The 19,422-nt window shown below is 46.8% G+C and overlaps 1 protein-coding gene across 2 annotated transcripts in view; it reads left to right on the top strand.

Moving 5' to 3' along the window:
* KIF26B (kinesin family member 26B) overlaps window positions 1-19,422 on the top strand; it is a 525,171-nt gene that overhangs the window by 410,796 nt on the left and 94,953 nt on the right. For both annotated transcript variants that reach the window (XM_024976712.2, XM_024976713.2), the window contains one exon: window positions 16,999-17,205. In XM_024976712.2, coding sequence (XP_024832480.1) covers window positions 16,999-17,205 — 207 coding nt within the window. The remainder of the gene's footprint in view (window positions 1-16,998; window positions 17,206-19,422) is intronic.

Here is a 19,422-nt window from a genome sequence, read left to right as displayed (position 1 = left end):
AACTGAGACCTGAGGCAAATAAATTTAAAAAAGAGAGAGAGATGCTTGTTAAATTGAAACCATGTGCGAGAGCTGACACGGAGCAAAAGGGTCAACAGCATTCTCCACCAGCACCTTCCAAAAAACCCTACACGCCCCCACTGTCCTTCAGAGAGGCCGGCATTTGAAATGCACTTATCTCCACGCATGCCTGCGTGCTAAGTCGCTTCAGTCCTGCCCAACTCTTTGCAGCCCTATGAAATGTAGCCCACCATGCTCCTCTGTCCATGAGATTCTCCAGACAAGAATACTAGAGTGGGTTGCCATGCCCTCCTTCAGGGAATCTTCCCAACCCAGGGGTGGAACCCTTGTCTCTTAGGTCTCTTGTTTTGGCAGGCGAGTTCTTTACCACTAGCCCCACCTGGGAAGCCCCACTTACCTCCATATCTTCTATAAATTCAGACACAGCCCCTACCTCACCTTCAGTTTAACTACCACCACCTTACCTACCCTCTAGAAATAGAAGAAGAAAAAGTTTAGAATCTGGGTGGTTTGCTTTAAAAACATTTCCAAACCCTGATGATCTAGTTTGTTATTATTAATAGAATGATCTTCCTCCTCATTCCTATCTCTTTCATGTCCCTCTGTGCCTGCATCCAGAACCTTCCTAGGAGAGATTCCATTTGCAAATTACTTCCATCTCTACTTTCTAAATCTCAGATTAAGACTTTACCGATCCTGTAGAACTGAGCTCCAAATGGGTGAAAGACACCATCAGTGATACTGGGACTGTGAAGATAAATAAGACGCAGGCTCTGCTTCAAGGCACCCATAGTCTTACAAATGTGAAAATGAAATTTTTTTTTTTTTTTTTGCCTGGAGCATAACTGCCATGTGTAACTGCCAGATCTGGGTACTAGCCCCTGGACTCGGCCAGCCCAGCTGCAGGTCTCTCCTTAGCTGCCACTATCATGACCCCACCCAGACACCTCTATCCCAGACTCAATCTTCTGGGGGAAATTCATCATAGTCTTGTTTACTCTGTTTTTATAGATGAATGTTTTTTGTCATGCATGAGAGTTTATTAAATCAGTTCATTCTGAGTAGAGTTCACCAAAGCTTTCTCTCATGTTGCTCGAGGGCCCTTTGCCATCTGGCCTGTGTTACAGGTAGACAGTATCATAATACGATTTTCTGGTACCTAAATGGGATTCAAGTTGGATCTGGGTTATATCATCATCCTCACATTTGGTATGTCAAAGCTGGACACACTGGCTGGAAAGTTGCTGGCTTTCAACTGCCCAACAAAGCAGCATTTGCATGTCCTCTGCCCTACCCAGTGAGTGTTACATGTTTCTAGTGACTGGTTTATTCTGAAACACTTCCACTAAATTCAAGCATCGTTCTGGAATGATGGCCCAGAGCAAAGGATCCTTCCCTAGTGAAACGATCCCAAATCTCCTGGTTTTAATAACTGTTTTCCACGTGAAATAAATATTGGCCATTCTACCCAAACACGCATGCTTATTGATGCTGGAAATTGTTCAGTGAAAGTGCTCAACATTAATCTCAAATATGCCCACTTGTCTACACCCGTGCCCCTAGAGTCACACACCTTGCAGAGCCAGGACCATGTTCTCCAGGAGGAAAAATGGTCTTGGAACAATTGCTGACTTCCTTTAATGTTGATTTCCTGGTGAGTATAACTTTTCAACACTGATTTTTGGCCGTGGTGTGTCTTCACTGATGCATGTGGGCTTTCTCCAGTTGTGGTGAGCAGGGGTTCCTCTTTAGTGGCTGTGAGGGGGCTTCTCATTGTGGCGGCTTCTCTTGTTGCAGAGCACAGACTCTAGGGCATGTGGGCTTCAGTAGTTATGGCTTCCAGGCTCTAGAGCACAGGCTTAGTCATCCTGAGGCATGTGGGATCTTCATCTTCTTGACCAGGGAAAAGACCCTGATGCTGGGAGAGATTGAGGGCAAGAGGATGAGGTTGTTGGATGGCATCACTGACTCGATGGACATGAGTTTGCACAAACTCTGGGAGACAGTGAATGACAGGGAAGCCTAGTGTGCTGCACTTCATAGGGTCACAAAGAGTCAGATACAACTTAGCGACTGAATAACAATACATGATCCCCAGGGTAGAGGAGCCAAGACTGTGAATTCTCCTCCACTAGGGAGAAAAGAGATGTTCCTCTGTCAGGCAGCACCCCAAGTACCACCGGCATAGTTTGTTCCATGGTTATGAGCAGTCTAGGTCCTGTGGATTTATGTATAGCTACCGTACAATGAATGTTCTGTCCTTGAGAGTTCTGAAGCATATCTGTCTTGCTCTTTCCTTGAATGGAAATGTTTTGGCATACTTTGGTTTCCTAGGTAAAGAGTGTGCACTGCTCATTGGCATTTTAATAAATATTTATTTTTTGGTTGACTGGCTCATTATTCTCCTTGTCAGGTCATGTGGCTGCTTTTAGTACCGAGTTCACTCACATACAGCAGACTTCTAACTCTGCAGAGTTGTCAGCTACACAGGTCCCACAGTAGACTCATTGACTCAGCATGTCTAAAATGCTATGCTATGAAAGTGCTAGTTGCACACACACTCTCATCTTTAACTTTATAATAGCCCAAGTTGAAAGAAAGTTGGTTGTATTGTTAGCACCCACTGGTTTATGGATGGAGAAATCATGACCCCGAAGCTGCTCTATTGCAGAACGATGGGAACGCCTCAGTTACTTTCCTCCTTTGTCCTTTAATTCAGGGGTCCTCAACCTCTGGGATCTAATGCCTGATGATCTGAGGTGTTGTTGTTGTTGAGTCGCTAAGTTGTGTCTCACTCTTTTGCAACCCCATGGACTGTACGCTGCCAGGCTTTTCTGTCCGTGGGATTTCCCAGGCAAGAATACTGGAGTGGGTTGTCATTTCCTTCTCCAGGCGATCTTCCCGGCCCAGGAATCGAACCCCCATCTCCTGCATTGGCTGGCAGATTCTTTATCAGCGAGCCACCTGGGAAGCAATTGATGTAATAATAATAGAAATCAAGTGCGCAGAAAATGTAATTTGCTTGAATCATCCCCCACCCATCTGCCCTCCCAGCCCATGAAGAAAACTGTCTTCCATGAAACTAGTCCCTGGTGCCAAAAAGGTTGGGGACCACTGGTTTAATGTCTCCCCATTTTCCAAATTAAGTACAGAGTTTTTAATTTGGAAGGCAAGTCTCTACACAATCTGACATCCAGTTACTTTTCCAGTCTAATTTCTTACCCCTCCTCCACCCTGCCCACCCTAAGGAATATCAGAGTAAAGTCATGAAGCAATACTCATTGAGCCCTTGCCCTGTGCCAGGCTCTTTGCTGAGAGTTTCACGTGCATCAGCTCATGTAATCCTCTTAACAACTTCCATGAGGTGTAGGCATTATTTCCACCTCCACTTTATAGTTGAGGAAACTGAGGTGCAGGGAGGCTGGAAACTTGACTCAAGACCCCATGGCTACGTGCAGGTTCCCAGACCCCAGTTAGCCTCTGCCTACCTGCTCACTCTGCCCAGGTACCCGTGCCCTGCCTTAGGTGCCTGGCTGACCCTGACTCCTCTCACTGATCATCATCTTCCTGAAACCTTTCCTAGCCCCACTCCCCTAGTGGAAATGTCCCCTCCCACCTGGACCCTCACTGTTCCCCAGTATACAGCTCTTTTGTACCATGTGTTACACATTTTATCTCACCTGATGCACTAAGTTCCTTGAAGACAACATCTGCTCTTTAAGTTCTCCGTAAACACAGACCCTGGCACGGTACCCTGGCTCAGATTGAGACATGCTCCACAGATGCTGAAGGAATGAATGGATGAAGGTTTCTTGATTCCTGCTCTGGGTGTTCACCCACTCAACTAGTTGGGGGAGTGGCCAGGAGTCTCGGAGAGTCACTGGCCATTGTTTTCAATCCACATCCCTTGGGCAAGTTTCTTCTTAGCTGAGGTTTCTAAGTCTAAACAAGATGAACCGGGTACCATGGTCGGATGAGAGGACAGCCGCTCAGGCTCTTTGAAAAGACAAGGAGGGCAATTCATGTGTTCACCTGGAAGGCAAGAGAAAACACTCATTTATAAGCTGGAGCCCAGGAACAAAGCTCCATGATGGGGACACTTCCCAGTAATGGAGCCTGTTGGCGGTCTCCATTCTGTGGAGCCATGATCAAGCGTCCTCATGCATTCTGATCTTTGAGGAAAGCTGATTCCATGTGATACAAAAGGGCCTGTCAAGGGTATTTGTGTGGGACCTAAGCAAAGTTCACTTTCATAGGTTGGCAAGCTGGAGCTGCATGCCATCCATCCCAACACATGATAAATGCTTCTGACATTTGCTTCAGACATGGCATGCTAGGAGGGCTTTTAAATTCTCAAATGCAGTAGTACACCTTATTGATCAAGCGCCTTGCATTAAAGGTTTCCAAAGCCTATCAGCTACTGGGAGAATTCCCCCCTCCCAGGTCCTCTCCCTAGCCCCAGCCTTCCAGGCAAAGAGGATTATCATTGTTGGATTATGGGTGCATGCATGCATGCTCAGTCACTTCAGTCATGTCCTACCTGATGGACTGTAGCCCATCGGGCTCCTCAGGCCATGGGCACGAATACTGGACTGGGTTGCAATTCCCTTCCCCAGGGGGTCTTCCCTACCCAAGGATTGAAACATTGTCTCCTGCATTGCAGTCAGGTTCTTTACTGCTAAGCCACTGGGGAAGCCCCTGGATTATGAGTCTCTACCTTAATTTGACAGTTTTTCTTTTTCAGTTCTTACCATAAGCACACAGGAGAAGACTGCAGTTAGGTAAATCTCACATTTATTTGGTAATTCTCTCCCTCAACTCGATCTGATTCTTCACTCAGATATTTTAAGAAAGTAAAGAGAAAACATGTCTTCCAAATAATCCTCCATATTAGAATTCACCCTTCTGCTTTGAACTTGTGTCTTGCTGCCAGTGAGGGCTTCCCTGCCAAGATCCAGTCAGTGAAGGAAATTGGAGGTGGTCAGCGGTTTGCCTCTGCCCAGAGGTGGCTGGAGCTTTTCATTAGCATTTGCTCCTTTACTCCGCACTGGGCTTCACTCATCCCTGCCTCTTATCAGCATGCCCTTCACCTTGGGGGCTACCCAGGTTTATCAGATCCCTTCTAGTTCTTCCAACCAGCAGGCAGCTTTGAACTTCGGGCTCTTTGGAGCTAAGCAGAGAATTAAGTTGCTTTGGTTCTAAAACTTGAAAATAAAGTGATCTGAAATGGAAATGCCACCTTCTCCCTTTTCTGTTATCATAGGTCTGACTTTCTTTACCACTCCCTCCGGCCAGGGCTCTATGAACATTGTGTTTTTCATGCGTGTTTAGTGGAATTGGAGACAGGCACTCTCAAATAGGTAGAAAAATGAAAGTGAAAGTCACTCAGTCGTGTCTGACTCTTTGCGACCCCATGGACTACTGTACTCCATGGAATTCTCCAGGCCAGAATACTAGAGTAGGTAGATCTTCCCTTCTCCAAGGATCTTCCCAACCCAGGGATCGAACCCTTGTCTCCCACATTGCAGGTGGATTCTTTACCAGCTGAGCTGCAAGGGAAGCCCAAGAATACTGGAATGGGTAGCCTATCCCTTCTCCAGCAGATCTTCCCAACCCAGGAATCGAACCAGGGTCTCCTGCATTGCAGGCGGATTCTTTACCAGCTGAGCCACCAGTGCTCTGTGCATACTGTGTGTTTCATGCGTGTTTAGTGGAATTAGAGGGAGGCACTCTCAAATAGTGAGGCCTTTTGGAGGAACTGACAGTGAAAGCATTGGAGTAATTGTGGCTAGAGTTGCTGGTATTGAACTTTCCTCATCTTTTTTCACTGAATGAGAATGAAAGTCTCTAAGACTATGAAGGGCCCAGGGATTGAGATGTGGGATGATGTCTTCCTCCCCCTCCCTTCCTCCCTTTCCCCACCTCTTTTAGTCTGAGGAGGTCCCAAGAACGTGGAGTAGGGCATGGCGATCCATCGGGTGCATCAGTTTTTGATGAAATGTTTATTTACCCTAAATGTTAGCCAAGACTGTTCCAGATTTCAGCCTCTTGGCCCTAAAGATCCTTCAGGTGCTTTTTGTCACTAGGATAAGAATCTCCTTCTTCTCTTTCCTGGAACTAAAGCTGCAGAGTTCCAGCTGGAGAAACAGCCTCATCCTGGAGTGTGCACCCTCAATGGCTTGTCCAGGAGGGGACTCCCCAACCTTGCATCAGATCCCACCTCATCAGGATGCTTTCTCTCCCAACACCAAGCATGTGGGCCTAGAAAAACCTCAGTGCTGAGCATGAGGGGGTTCTGTACTGGCTTACCTAACGTCTGGCCCCAGGAAGCACTGAGAACTCAGGCTAATGCTGACACCGCTAGATTCTACCCAGGCCTCATTCATATGAGGTGTTGCCAGGAACAAAATAATCGACCCATGAGAGATGCACATATTTAATAGAACTTGGGAGCAGCTCGGACAGTGTTCCTAACTGACAGTTTTATAAAGAAAATGGATGGAAGTGATGAATACCAGAGAAATACACAGCTAATTATTAGATGATCATGGCTGTTGCCTTTTTGATTTAGAGAACTACACTGTTTATTGTGGTGCTATACTAAATTCCATGGTGGGCCTGGTAGCTAGTATTTCTAGACAGTCCCCTGACAGGGTCACTTGACTTATTTTCAGAGTTCGGGTGTTTATTTATCTAGGTCAAAGGCCAGAAACAGTGGGATATTGAAATTCCTGGGACCAAGGAGAATCCAGCAGTGAGGTACAGAAGACACTAAATCAAGTGTCAGGTTAGCAAGCTGAAGTCTTCATATTTATGATAAACTGGGCTGCAGAAAAGAAAAACAGCTTTCCCTTGGCCCTGTTGGTGGCCAAGCTGAACAGCATCTTTGATGACAGCCAGCACCAGCAGACACAGAATTTCTTGAATGCTCACTATTTAAAGACAGATCTGTTAGTTACCTCTCTAGTCAGAACCCATGAGCGAGCTTGAGTAGTAAATGGGCCTTTTATAAATAGTGAGAGTCACTCAGTCGTGTCCGACTTCTTTGCGACCCCATGGACTATAGCCTGCCAGGCTCCTCTGTCCATGGAATTCTCCAGGCAAGAATATTGTAGTGGGTTGCCTATTCCCTTCTCCAGGGGATCTTCCTGACCCAAGGATTGAACCCGGGTCTCCTGCACTGCACGCGGATTCTTTACCATCTGAGCCACCAGGGAACCCCAGTAAGTTCCCAAATCCAAACTGAGTCCCTTTGAAAGAATTCTAATTTAAGGAGTTCCCACTACTGCTTTAGCTCATTTGGTAAAGAATCCGCCTGTAATGCAGGCAACCCCGGTTCTATTCCTGGGTTGGGAAAATCTGCTGAAGAAGGCATAGGCCACCCCACTCCAGTATTCTTGGGCTTCCCTTGTGGCTCAGCAGGTAAAGAATCTGCCTGCAATGTGGGAGACCTGGGTTCAATCCCTGGGTTAGGAAGACCCCCTGGAGAAGGGAAAGGCTACCCACTCCAGTATTCTGGCCTGGAGAATTCCATGGACGAAGCCCGTGGGGTCGCAAAGAGTCAGACACGACTGAGAGACCTTTACTTCCGTTACTGCTTTTCTCGAAAATGTCTTCCATGCTGTGTTTTATCTGTTGAATGGGTATTTCCAAAGATAAAATAACCACAGTCACCTTCTGGTGACTGACTACGATGGTTTTCCTACTCAGTATTCGGAAAAATCTCCAACTGTCACTTACCCAGGATTTATAAAAAATCAGGCAACAGAGAGAGTGGGTGGCAATTGGAAGGCATGAGCTAACCTAGCATCTATGCAGATTGGGCAGCCTTGGATAAGCATGGAGTTCTGTACTGTATGTTGATGTAACATTTTCTCTCTTTAGATCTCTCCTACAGGTAAAAACTATTAAGAATCTATTGACCAGATCTCCTGAATTTGTGGTCTAAGGTGTTTACAGGGAGAGCAGAAATCATCTGCTCTCTAGGACACCAGCTTGTACAGCAGTGTCATGAATGAGGGTTCAGTGGGATGGTCACTATTATTTATTGAAGACCTACGTTGTGCTAAGTACTTAGCATGTGCGTGCATGCTAAGTCACTTCAATAGTGTCCAACTCTTTGCAACCCTATGGACTGTAGCTTGTCAGGCTCCTCCGTACATGGAATTCTCCAGGTAGGAATACTGGAGTGGGTTGCCATTTCCTACTCCAAGGGGATCTTCCTGACCCAGGGATGGAACCCAGGTCTCCCGCATTGCAGGCAGACGCTTTAACTTCTGAGCCACCAGGGATAATAACTCCTCTAGATTGGGATTATTATCTCCATTTTATTCATGAGGAAACTGTTAAAATATGTTTATAGTCACATAACTTGTAGAAGCCAGGACATTCTGACTTCAGAGTTCATGATTTTTCTAGATGTGGCTTGCAGAAGGTGAAGCTTCATCCACAGATATGCATTAGAAAAAGGTACAACTAGAACTCAAACCCAGGCACCGGGTCTCCAGAGCTTGTGCTGCCAAGCTCCAGGCTGTGCTCCACATGGTCAGAGGGAGGACCTGTGGACAGTGAGCATTCTAAATGTTGGAGAGAAAATTCCACATCCCGCTTTCCTTCAGACCCAAGAATACCTGTGTCTTAGGATGTATCTCTAAACAGCTCATCCATTTCAAATAAGTATCCTAGCACTGAGCTAAGAGATGAAGCCTTTGCTAACAGGCGGCTGTCAGAGTCACCATCCTTGTGACAGACCAGCCCCTGAAACATGCCCGTCTCCTTTCTTGAAGCCTGGCCAGGCTTTTCCCAGCCTGCTAGTTGGGGTGAGGGGCCCTGGTCCCAGGGACTGCCTGGTCATGAGCTTCATGGGAAGGACTTTTCCCCTGGCTTCGTTCTCCCTCCTTCCAGCCCTGCAGTCCCCTGCTGGCTGCCTGGTGACAGATGCTAGGGATGGAGGGCATCGGTGAATCCTCCTCCCCCGCTCCCTGAGCACCTCTCTTATTGCTCTGTTTTCTGGTCTCACACGCGTTCTCCCACACTTAGCTCTAGTGTACCACCACCCGTCTCTCTTCCCAGCCTGGCTTTTAATAATGTAAATCTTTCCTCTCTGATGGCATCGCTGCTCGTTATTTGCTGTATGGCACCATCTGAGCTTGGGCTGCCCCTGATGGCTAAGTGGTAAAGAATCTGCCTGCCAATGCAGGAGTCGTGGCTTTGATTACTGGGTCAGGAAGATCCCCTGGAGAAGGAAATGGCAACCCACTCCAGTATTCTTGCCTGGGAAATCCCATGGACAGAGGAGTCTGGCGGGTTACAGTCCATGGGACTGCAAAAGAGTCAGACAGGACGGACTAAACAACAGCCATAGGCACCTCTGAGAAGCCAGCTGCCCCCAATACAGTGTCAGCACCCCCATCTCTGTAAAGGTAGTTCAGAATGGGCCCAGCCCAAAGTGAGACAAGTTCAAGCCCCACTGGGTTCAGTGGGAGGACAGGGCTCCTTCTCTGGCTCTGACCCAGGACACTCACTGTAGGAGGAGCTGGTCGGGCCCACAGGCTTCTCACCTTTGCCAGGGAACTGGCTTTGGATGAGTCACTTGAATACCCTGCACCTCAGTCTCCTGGGCCTTACGGTATGGATGATGGCTGTAATAACTGTAATAAACTAACTTAACAAAGCTGTTGTGGGGCACCAAATGGAAATGAGATAGTCCTTTGCAGAGGAAAGTTTGTAAAAGAAGTTATGGTGGTAGTGTAGATGGCTGACTGCCCGGGTGATTGATTTTGTCAACACCGAGGAGACACTGCCTCAAAACAGGCCTGGAGTGCCCTCAGCCTCCTGAAATCTGCCCTCCGCCCCTCAAGCTCGGCACTGGATTCTATTGTCCTGGACCTCCTCTAGGCGAAGAGAGCCTCCTGGCCTACAAATATGTCATGGAGGACTACCACTGTGGTTTTATGCAAAGAAATTTAATCCAGTTTTGATCTGTAACTAACAACTAAACTACCTGGAATCTCTGGAGTCCCTTCAGTGTGACTCTGTGATTCTGTGACAGCAACTCTGTGCAGATGGAATAATGACTTGGTAACCTAATGTTCGAAAGCCCTGTCTGTAAATGTAGGGAACCTGTTTGGTTCTCCCTGGACATCCTAGCATCAGAGTTATTTGAGACCTCCAAGGTTATTACTATTTGGCATATGATTCCGTGGTCTCCTTAAAAACTCCTGGATGGACTTATGTGATGGTCCAGTGGTTAAGAATCTGCCTGCCAATGCAGGGGACACAGGTTCGATCCCTGGACTGAGAAGATCCCACATGCCGCAGGGCAGCTAAGCCTGTGCTCCACCGCTACTGAAGCCTGCTTGCCCTGGAGCCCGTGCCCCACAACAGGAGAAGCCCACGAAATGAGACGCCTGTACACTGCAACAATGAGTAGCCCCCACTCACTGCACACAGCAGCAAGGACCCAGAGCAGCCCCAAATAATTAACTAATTATTTTTTTAAAAGGTAATTTCAGATATTTCTAGAAATTTTATCAGAAAAATGTCTAAACCTTCTTCTGTTTTAAAACCCAATTTTAATTTGCTTCTTTACAAAACATCTTTGGCCCTCTCTCCTATCACGCACATTTGGTAACTCAAAAGGGTGAAGGAAAGTCAACCTTGTGGGTTTCAGTGTGCCAGTGATTGATCAGCAAGAGACTCTTACATTAGGCTCTAAGTAGGAAGTGGATGTTAGTCGCTCAGTCGTGTCCAACTCTTTGCGACCCCATGGACTGCAGCCCACCAGGCCCCCTGTCCGTGGGATTCTCTAGGCAAAAATACTGGGCTGGGTTGCCATTTCCTTCTCCATCTAAGTAGGAAAGCACTCTTTAAATAATGGCTGGAAAATCACACCCTTAATCCTTTGCAGCATGTTTTAGAAATTGGTACTTCATCAAAATCTTTTATAATAGATTTGACAGAATGTCCAAAGCATAGAAGAATATGGAAGATTGCTCAATTTCTTGGTAGATCAGAAAAGTGAGTGTGTTGAGAAGAATACACTTTGAGAAATATATACTGTTTAAGGTGCCTGTCTCTTCAATCATCTTACTTAGAATGGCTGGAGAATTTTTCTGAAGTGGCTAATGTACCATAAGTAGACATTGTGAGTATATTATCTTGTGTGATCAAGACAGAAAAGAAAGGATAAAATAAGAGAAATAGCTCATTTAGCTTTTAGAGCCTCAGACCCAATTTTACACAGATTACTCACCTTTACAGATGACATAAGCAGACTGTATATGCCTTAATTTAATTTGAGGGGGAAGAAGAAGGAGGATATTTTATTCTTGTCTCTCTTGTCATTGTGTGTATTCATTAAATAAGTTTTTGCTTTAATTTTTAAAATTAAGCCTAAGAGAAGGGCTTCTAATGCCATTAATTTGATGTAGAAAGTCTATTTTGTACTAATTAGTTTGAAGAATGCAAATCAATTCCTTTTTTCCTTCAAAGAATGATATTCACATTTGTATGCCCTTCTAGAGTATGTCTTTGGTTTTTTTTCTTTGTTTGTTTGTTGTTTTTTATCTCTTCATGCCTGTCCTGCAAGGGAGGTAACACAACAAGCCCGCATTAGGGATAAGGAAGCCAAGCCCCCCCTCCCATACCCACCCCAATGGATGGCACCTTAGGTGAACAGTTGCGCCTGGTGGTGATGTTTGCCTAAGAACCCAGTCCCCTGGCTCCTAGTTCACTGCAGTCAGTGCCCATCACACCTAGAACCTGTAAGAATGGAGATATACTTCAGATACGATAGAGCCTGTTGTTATTCTCCCATGTTTTTTCCTCAAGAGCCGAATCCCATCCACACACACACAGAAACCAGGCAAGGCTTCCTGGTGTGCTGCGGGCAGCCCAGCAATGCTTCCTGCCTGCCCATCGGCTCAATCAGGCAGGGGCTGGATGTCAGCTCACTCTCTGGTCCAGGTCTGGTCCAAGCCTCTCTCTCTCTCTCTCTCTCATCTGAGCTGAGAAAGTTGCCCATGAGTGATGGCAAGGTGGATATTTCCATGGCTTACATGCATCACAGTTTGCCCTAGCGTCACTGCGTGTCTCAGTGGGACAGAAACTGACCTTGGGCTGGAGTTGTTAGTGCTCCCGGTTCTGCAGTTTGGAGGTTCTGTCTCAGGAGATGGCTCCTTTGGGTCTAGAATCCCCTCTGATGGTCTCACCTGCTCTTCTCGCCCCACCATGCTTCTGGTTGGTGGATTCTGATGCACCCATCTTATGTGACTCTGCATGCCTCGAAGAAGCACTTCCAGACGTATTTTAGAAACTTAAGAATATATGTGGAAGGTGAAGATCATTCTAATACTGCTGGAATTGAGATAGAAATGATGCTACCCGGTGTTCATGGTTAGGTTGCTCTGACATCACCATGACCAGCTTCTATTGAGCTGATTCTTAAAATTCTGTGAACTTAGACACTAGGATAAAGAACCAAAATATAGAAATAGAACGCAGCTGAAAGATGGTGGTGGTTAATTTACTCTGCCGTCTAACCTTGTAGGGAAAACTGTCCTTGCCAGCACACTCTCATTGCACCGACGGGGGCCAAGACACCTGCCAGGGACTGATCCCTGTTACATGTGTGTTGGTCCAGAGCCTTCATTGTGAGGCTCCACAAAGGAGCTGAAACAAAGTCACACCTGTGCAGGACTGCTGTGCCCTCTCCACGTCCCACCACCTCACCATTGCCTGTAGTCTTTCTCTGACCGATGAGCGACCCTTTGAATGGTCAAATTGGCCCCCAGCCCTCCTGAGCCCTATAGTCTGAGGACAGCCTGTGACCAGACAGCTTGTGGGTGGAGATACAGGCGGTGAGGAACCTTCCTGGTCAGTCCTCAGCCTCAGTATAGGCGGGGGTCTGGGTGATCACATGGGCAGAGCAGTGAGCACCGTGCCTGTCATGGGCTCCCCGGAAGGCTAAGGCAGTCGGCGCTGCTTCACATTGATGGAGAGTCTGTCCAGTTCAGGGTCGAGGCTCTGTGAGTCTCACAAACCCACCTCTCTATTAGTCCCGCCAGGCCATCCAGGAGGAGGCGCTGGAATGATTAATGAGCAGGACAGCAAGATACATGCTGTTGGGAGCAACACCTGTCCTGCACCAGCCACTGAAAACTTCAATGAATGAGACAAAGTGGAGTCTCTGCCAGGGAGCACTTTGGTAGGTGAGGTGCTCAGCTCCTCTCAGGGAGTCAGGGCACTGGCTGGCATTCCCCCACTCTGGGCCTTTCTAGATCCTCAGTTGCTGGGCCTAAAATACTCCCCTTGACCCTGAGAGCTGGGGAGAAGGCTGTGCATGTCGACAGCTGTGGGGACCCTCTTCCCAGGGCAGTGGTGAGAAGGAGGGTTGTAGGAGATGTTGCCAAGAACCTACCAGTGTTTGCAACAAAAGCGCAAACTCCTGGCAAGAAGTTGGGGGACTTTCTTGATCACGAGTGGTATCTCCTTAGCACTTTAATTACAGAGGATTAGTAGGAAGTGGAGTGCTAGGCTCAAGGAATAATGACACAAAGAAATGAAGCAGAGAAACCCAATTTCCTTCCTTTAAGGGTGAAAAAAATATATATCCATTTATTTAAATGAATTGCAAAGAAGAGAATGGAGGGTGGCATTTACCTCAGCCCAGAATTCAGTGAGTTTTTAAAGAGCTGTGGATCTCCTTGGTTAGACCAGCGGCTGAGATCTGCAGCTTGTCTGGGAAAATTGAACCGCAGGCCTGGAACTTCATTAAGATTCAGAAGCCTTCCTCCTGAACAAATGACTCGCCGATCCAGTCCCTTCTCTCCTGCTTCTCCTTGTGGGCCCTTGCCTGGCTTAGCTCATATTTTACATTCAGCACCTCTAGTTACCCAGAGATTGCATGTGAAATTGTGAAATGGAAAAGCAGTCGGCCATGTGACTCCATCAGTTCTGCCTGGGGTTGCATCATCCCTGACTTGTAGCACTCAGGGGCTGGGCTAGGAGGTTGTCTGACAGAAAGCCCAGAGGTCCCAGGCACCTACCCAAAGTTGCAATTTGAATACATGCTCTTAGCACACCTGCTGTGTAAGTGGAGCAAATCTACAGACATGAGTGGAACTGAAAGAAGATTGGAGACATTCACAGTGAACAAGAAAATTGCCAGAATGAAATGTAGACAGACGTGATGGTTATTGTCATATATGCAGTGACTGTGTATGAGACTAGACGGTGTTTTACTTATGGGAGCCTTGTAAGTCCCAGCACTTCATATCCAGCTCCATCTGCAGTGATTCCCCCATGGCATCCTGTTTGAGTCCAGGGCAAAGTGTTCTAAAACCTTATCATTCACACTGTGATTGGAAAATGCTAGAATATCGTGATTCAGAGAGAGGCAAGTTCAGGCAGGAGGGAGAGGGGACGCAGAAGATGGGGGAGGAGGAGGGGGAGAAGAGGAAGGAGGGGGAGAAACAGGAATCAGGAGGCCCCTACTCTGTGCTCAGTACTTCACATGTCAATTCATTCTCACAACGATCCCATGAGATAGGCATTGTTCCTAATATACAGATGAGAAAACTGAGGCTCTGAGAAGTTTGACTGTGTATGGGAGGCAGTAGTTGGCATAATGGAAAATGTATGGGTTGGATACTTTTCGGGGTTTTGGAGTCAGACAGAGGTGGGATCAGAGCCCAGCTGTACCACCCACAATGTAACATCTGTTTTCTCATCTATAAAATCTGGACAGCCCACCTATGCACAGGCTTATTGAGAGGGTTAAGTAAGATACCATTGGTAATAGCACAGCCTTAGCATACCATAGACCCTCAGCAAAAGACAGGTATCATTACTTGACCTCCCAGTGAGTTGGTTCTTCCTATCACGTAGCAAAGCATTGGAGCTTCAGCATCAGTCCTTCCAATGAATCTTCAGGGTTGATTACCTTTAGGATTGACTGGTTTGATCTCCTTGCTGTCCAAGGGATGCTCAAGAGTCTTCTCCAGAACTACAGTTTGAAAGCACTCAATCTTCAGTCCTCAGGTGATTCATTGGAAAAGACCTGGATGCTGGGAAAGACTGAAGGCAAAAGGAGAAGAGGGTGGCAGAGGATGAGAGGGTTAGGTTGCATCACCAACTCAATGAACATGAATCTGAGCAAACTCTGGGACATCGTGGAGAACAGAGGAGCCTGGCTTGCTGCAGTCCATGGGGTTGCAAAGAGTCAGCTTAGTGACTGAACAACAAGAGCAGCAAAATATGACCTCAGTGGGAGAACAGAGATTTGACTGTGAGAGGTCAGCTTCATCCCAACCTTGCCCTCTTCCACTATGATCAGCCTCTGTATCCGCACTAGAGTACTATTCTTAAGTGATAAGAACAAGCCAGCCAGGACAGGATGCAGGACATCCAATGAGTCCAGTGCCCTAGGAGTTCTTGACGTTTCAGCTTTGCCCTCTGCAGATGAGTTCCTGTGCCTCAGCAGACAGGCTGAGACAAGCAGGAGGATGACCTCACTCGCTAGGCACAGTGGAGAGTATTCTCTGAGCATTTCTGTGTGCTTGGAATCTTTGATGTAAAATTTTACAGTCTTTTTCCCCAAAATTGATGATTGAGATTTCATCAGGCCTGAACATTGATTAGATGAAGAGGGCATGATGTAGAGAGGAATTCAAAAATAACCCTATGTGGGACTTCCCTGGTGATCCAGTGGTAAGACTCTAAGCTTCCAATTGCAACAAAGCTAATGTGTGTATGTGGGGTGAGGGGTGGCGTGGGTTTGATCCCTGGTCGGGGAATGAAGATCCCACATTCCACACAGCATGGCCAATTAAATAAATATATAAATTTAAATAATAAAAGTAACCCTATTCATAACATCAGAATTTGCCTCCTTGTATTAAAAAAATCCCCTGCCTTCGTGTCTGTCTGCCCTTCTGGTCTTTGCAAAGAGACCGTATTATGGTCTTTGCAGCCCCAGTGCCTGGCGCCTAGGTTAGGTGCTTACACATTTGGACTGAACTAGCTCCACGATAACAAGAGCTGGTAAGGGAGCAAATGCTGCCATTTTCTCAGGACTTGAGCCTCCAGAACTGTGCGTGAGGCTTCAGCTCGACTCCTACTCAACTCAAAGAGTCCAGGGCAAGCAGTCCATTCCCACAAGTGCCCTGCTCAGCCCTGGGATGGGGCTGGGCTGGATTGAGCACTAGAAATGTCCACGTTCGATGACTTAAGAGGCAGGTCTTTAACCTGTTTCCCGCAGAGATGTGCTTTCATCCCCTGAAATGACCATTTCTATGCACTCACTTAATAGGATCCCAAATAACATGTTTCAAACAAATCTTGTATCACTTTTGCCCCTTGGAACACATTTCAAATGCTGGTCATTAAAAACAAGCCATTTTCCCAGGCCTCTAATGATGACACTAATAACTGTGGGTTTTTGTCTCTAAGAGTCCTGATGTGCAAGAGGCAAGGAGTAAATTACGGAGCTAACTTTTATGTCCAGGGTTTATTGATCTGCGAGCTTCAAGGGAACTACGCTAGCCCCCAAAGCGTGGCAGTCCAGATTACCTTTTCATCTAAGTAATTGGGCCACCTGGGTACAGTTAACTTTCTATTTATATTAATAGGAAGACAAAGAGCGTGATGTGCCAGTTCTGTAATAAAGTAACGGACCTATCAAAATATTCTACCTGGTAATTATAAATAAGTCAGTTTTCCCATGACCTGCTGAGGATTATGTTGCTAATTCATTGTGCATTTTATCGTAATTTGTCATGAGATGATTCCACACTGCCATATACACTTGTGTCTCCAAAGGACATAAAAGTGCTCCGTCATAAAGTATCCAAGTGTCTTGCTGCTGCTGCTGCTGCTGCTGCTGCTAAGTCCCTTCAGTCGTGTCCGACTCTGTGCGACCCCATAGACGGCAGCCCACCTTAATGCCTGTCATTTCCTGCCTTTGTTTCTTAACAGGTGAAAGTCATGCTTCGCATCTGTTCCACGCTGGCTCGCGATACCTCAGAATCCAGCTCTTTCTTAAAGGTGGACCCGCGGAAGAAGCAGATCACCTTGTATGACCCCCTGGCGTGTGGAGGTCTAAATGCCTTCCAAAAGAGAGGGAACCAAGTTCCTCCCAAGATGTTTGCCTTCGATGCGGTTTTTCCACAGGATGCTTCTCAGGTGGGTATAACGCCTCCTCAGGTTCAGGCAATATTGATTAGTTTCAAGAATCTGTAATTCACTAGGACCCAAGAGCTGCCTTCCAAAACAGTCTGTTGGGTCAGTTCCACTGTCCACATAGCAACGTTTGCAAGGCAGTTTGAGTTCCATTGACTAGTTCAGTCCTTTTGAATGGTTGGTGTCACACCTTGGGCAGGCTGTGCCAGGATTTCAGCAGAACATACTCTTGGAGAGAAGGAAGAGTGAGCCAATCAGTGGATGGCAAACAGGAGCAGGAAGGGAGCAGGCCAAATTGGAAGCTTCAGGAACAGCTGTATCAAGGTGCTGGCAACTGGTCCACTGGGACCCCAATTCTGCCTGGACATCTGCAGTGGACCACCAGGGACGTGTCTCTGCCTGGGCTTCTGGGTGTGAACCTATAAGAAGAGAAAAGGTGTTTCAAGGAGCTGGGTTAGAATTAGGCAGGGTTCTCCAGCTCCATCAGAGAAGGCAATGGCACCCCACTCCAGTACTCTTGCCTGGAAAATCTCATGGATGGAGGAGCCTGGTAGTCTGCAGTCCATGGGGTCACAGAGAGTCAGACACGACTGCGTGACTTCACTTTCACTTTTCACTTTCATGCATTGGAGAAGGAAATGGCAACACACTCCAGTGTTCTTGCCTGGAGAATCCCAGGGACAGGGGAGCCTGGTGGGCCGCCGTCTCTGGGGTCGCACAGAGTTGGACACGACTGAAGCAACTTAGCAGTAGCAGCTCCACCTCCATAGAGGGTAGTCCTAGTGAGGACCTGGAGTGTTAGGCAGAGAAATTGAGGCTGTCATGCAGTCCTGTGGCCTGGGTCAGGCTAGGGATAGCTCTTGCTGCTTTACAAACTGCTCTAAACCTAGTGGATTAAAACAGGAATCATTTATTATCAATCATGAGTCTGTGGGTCAGCTGAGCATTCCTCTACACCCAGCTTGGCACACCTGTGCATAAGTGATCAGCTCTGGTTTGGGTCAGGACCTCCATTGATCTTAGCTGGATGCTATCACATGTTTGAGGGTTGGCCAGCTGTAGGCTGGTCCAGAGTGGCATTGGCCAGCTCACTTGGTCTGTCTTCCACGTTGTCTCTTATCAACCTGCAGGCTATCTTGGGCTTGCTGTCATGGCAGTGACAGGATCCAAGCTTGCAGGCCTCTTGTGGTCTTAAGCTCAGAACTGACACATCGTCCCTTTTGCTGAATTTGATTGGTCAAAATTTGAGGGGTGGGAAGAGGCTCTGCCTCTTGATTGGAGGAGCTGCAGAGTCACATTGCAAGGGGAAAACACATGGGGCAGGGGGAGAATTGTGGCCATTTTTGTTGTTCTGTTATGAGTGTAATTTGGAGGCTTCTTGGGGGCCCAGGATGCCAAGATTCCTTAACCAAAGCTCCTGGAACCCATCCCAGTAGGAACAGATGTCTACTAGAAGATCCACTTACACCATCTGGTGCAATTCATCTGCCATGAATTGGTGCACTGGATCGTGTAGCAGACATCTGTAACCCAGGTTATAGGTGTACAGTGGCCTACTTTGCCTGCATTTTGGCATCAGACACCTGCATCTTCCTGATAAATTTCCAGTACTTCCCAAGATTTATACAAAACAATGTACAATCAGGTAACTAATAGCCTAGAGCAGAACCTGCAGACAGGGTGCTGATGGCTGCCATTTGCAGCTCCTGTTAATTTCCTCCACGTGGCATCTGAGTGTAGGAAGTGGTGATAGTCACATGGGCACCTATATTACACCACAGGCACTTAGCACATATTATAGGCTCCATTCATCAACAAGCCGAGCATGTGGTTTCCCCAAAGAGTTTTACCATGAAAAGATGAAGTACTTTATGAATAAGTTCTATAGTTTCTCTCTTCATTACATTTTTTGTGTGTTGTACCACCCAATGGGCTCACTAATCTAAACCTGATATTGGGTCTAATAAATGACCTACAAATAATTTAATTAAGCTAAAACTTTTCAAAAGCAAATCTCCCTAAGTCATAAGAATTCCAAAGCAAACCCTAAATTAAGTGTGGCCTATTAATGAGTTTTAGATTTATTCTGGAAAAGGGAGCCATCTTTATTGCTAGTCTTTGCTTACATTTCACACTTGGTTCCAGGGCTCATGTGCTCACTCTGTCAGTTGCACTCACTTCAGAGTGCTTTGATTTTGCTACAATTCTAATATAGTAAAT

Source organism: Bos taurus, chromosome 16 (assembly GCF_002263795.3).
Source record: "Bos taurus isolate L1 Dominette 01449 registration number 42190680 breed Hereford chromosome 16, ARS-UCD2.0, whole genome shotgun sequence".
Taxonomy (NCBI): Eukaryota; Metazoa; Chordata; class Mammalia; order Artiodactyla; family Bovidae; genus Bos; species Bos taurus.
The sequence above is the reverse complement of the archived record's forward strand: the minus strand, read 5'-3'. Positions and strand labels throughout refer to the sequence as shown.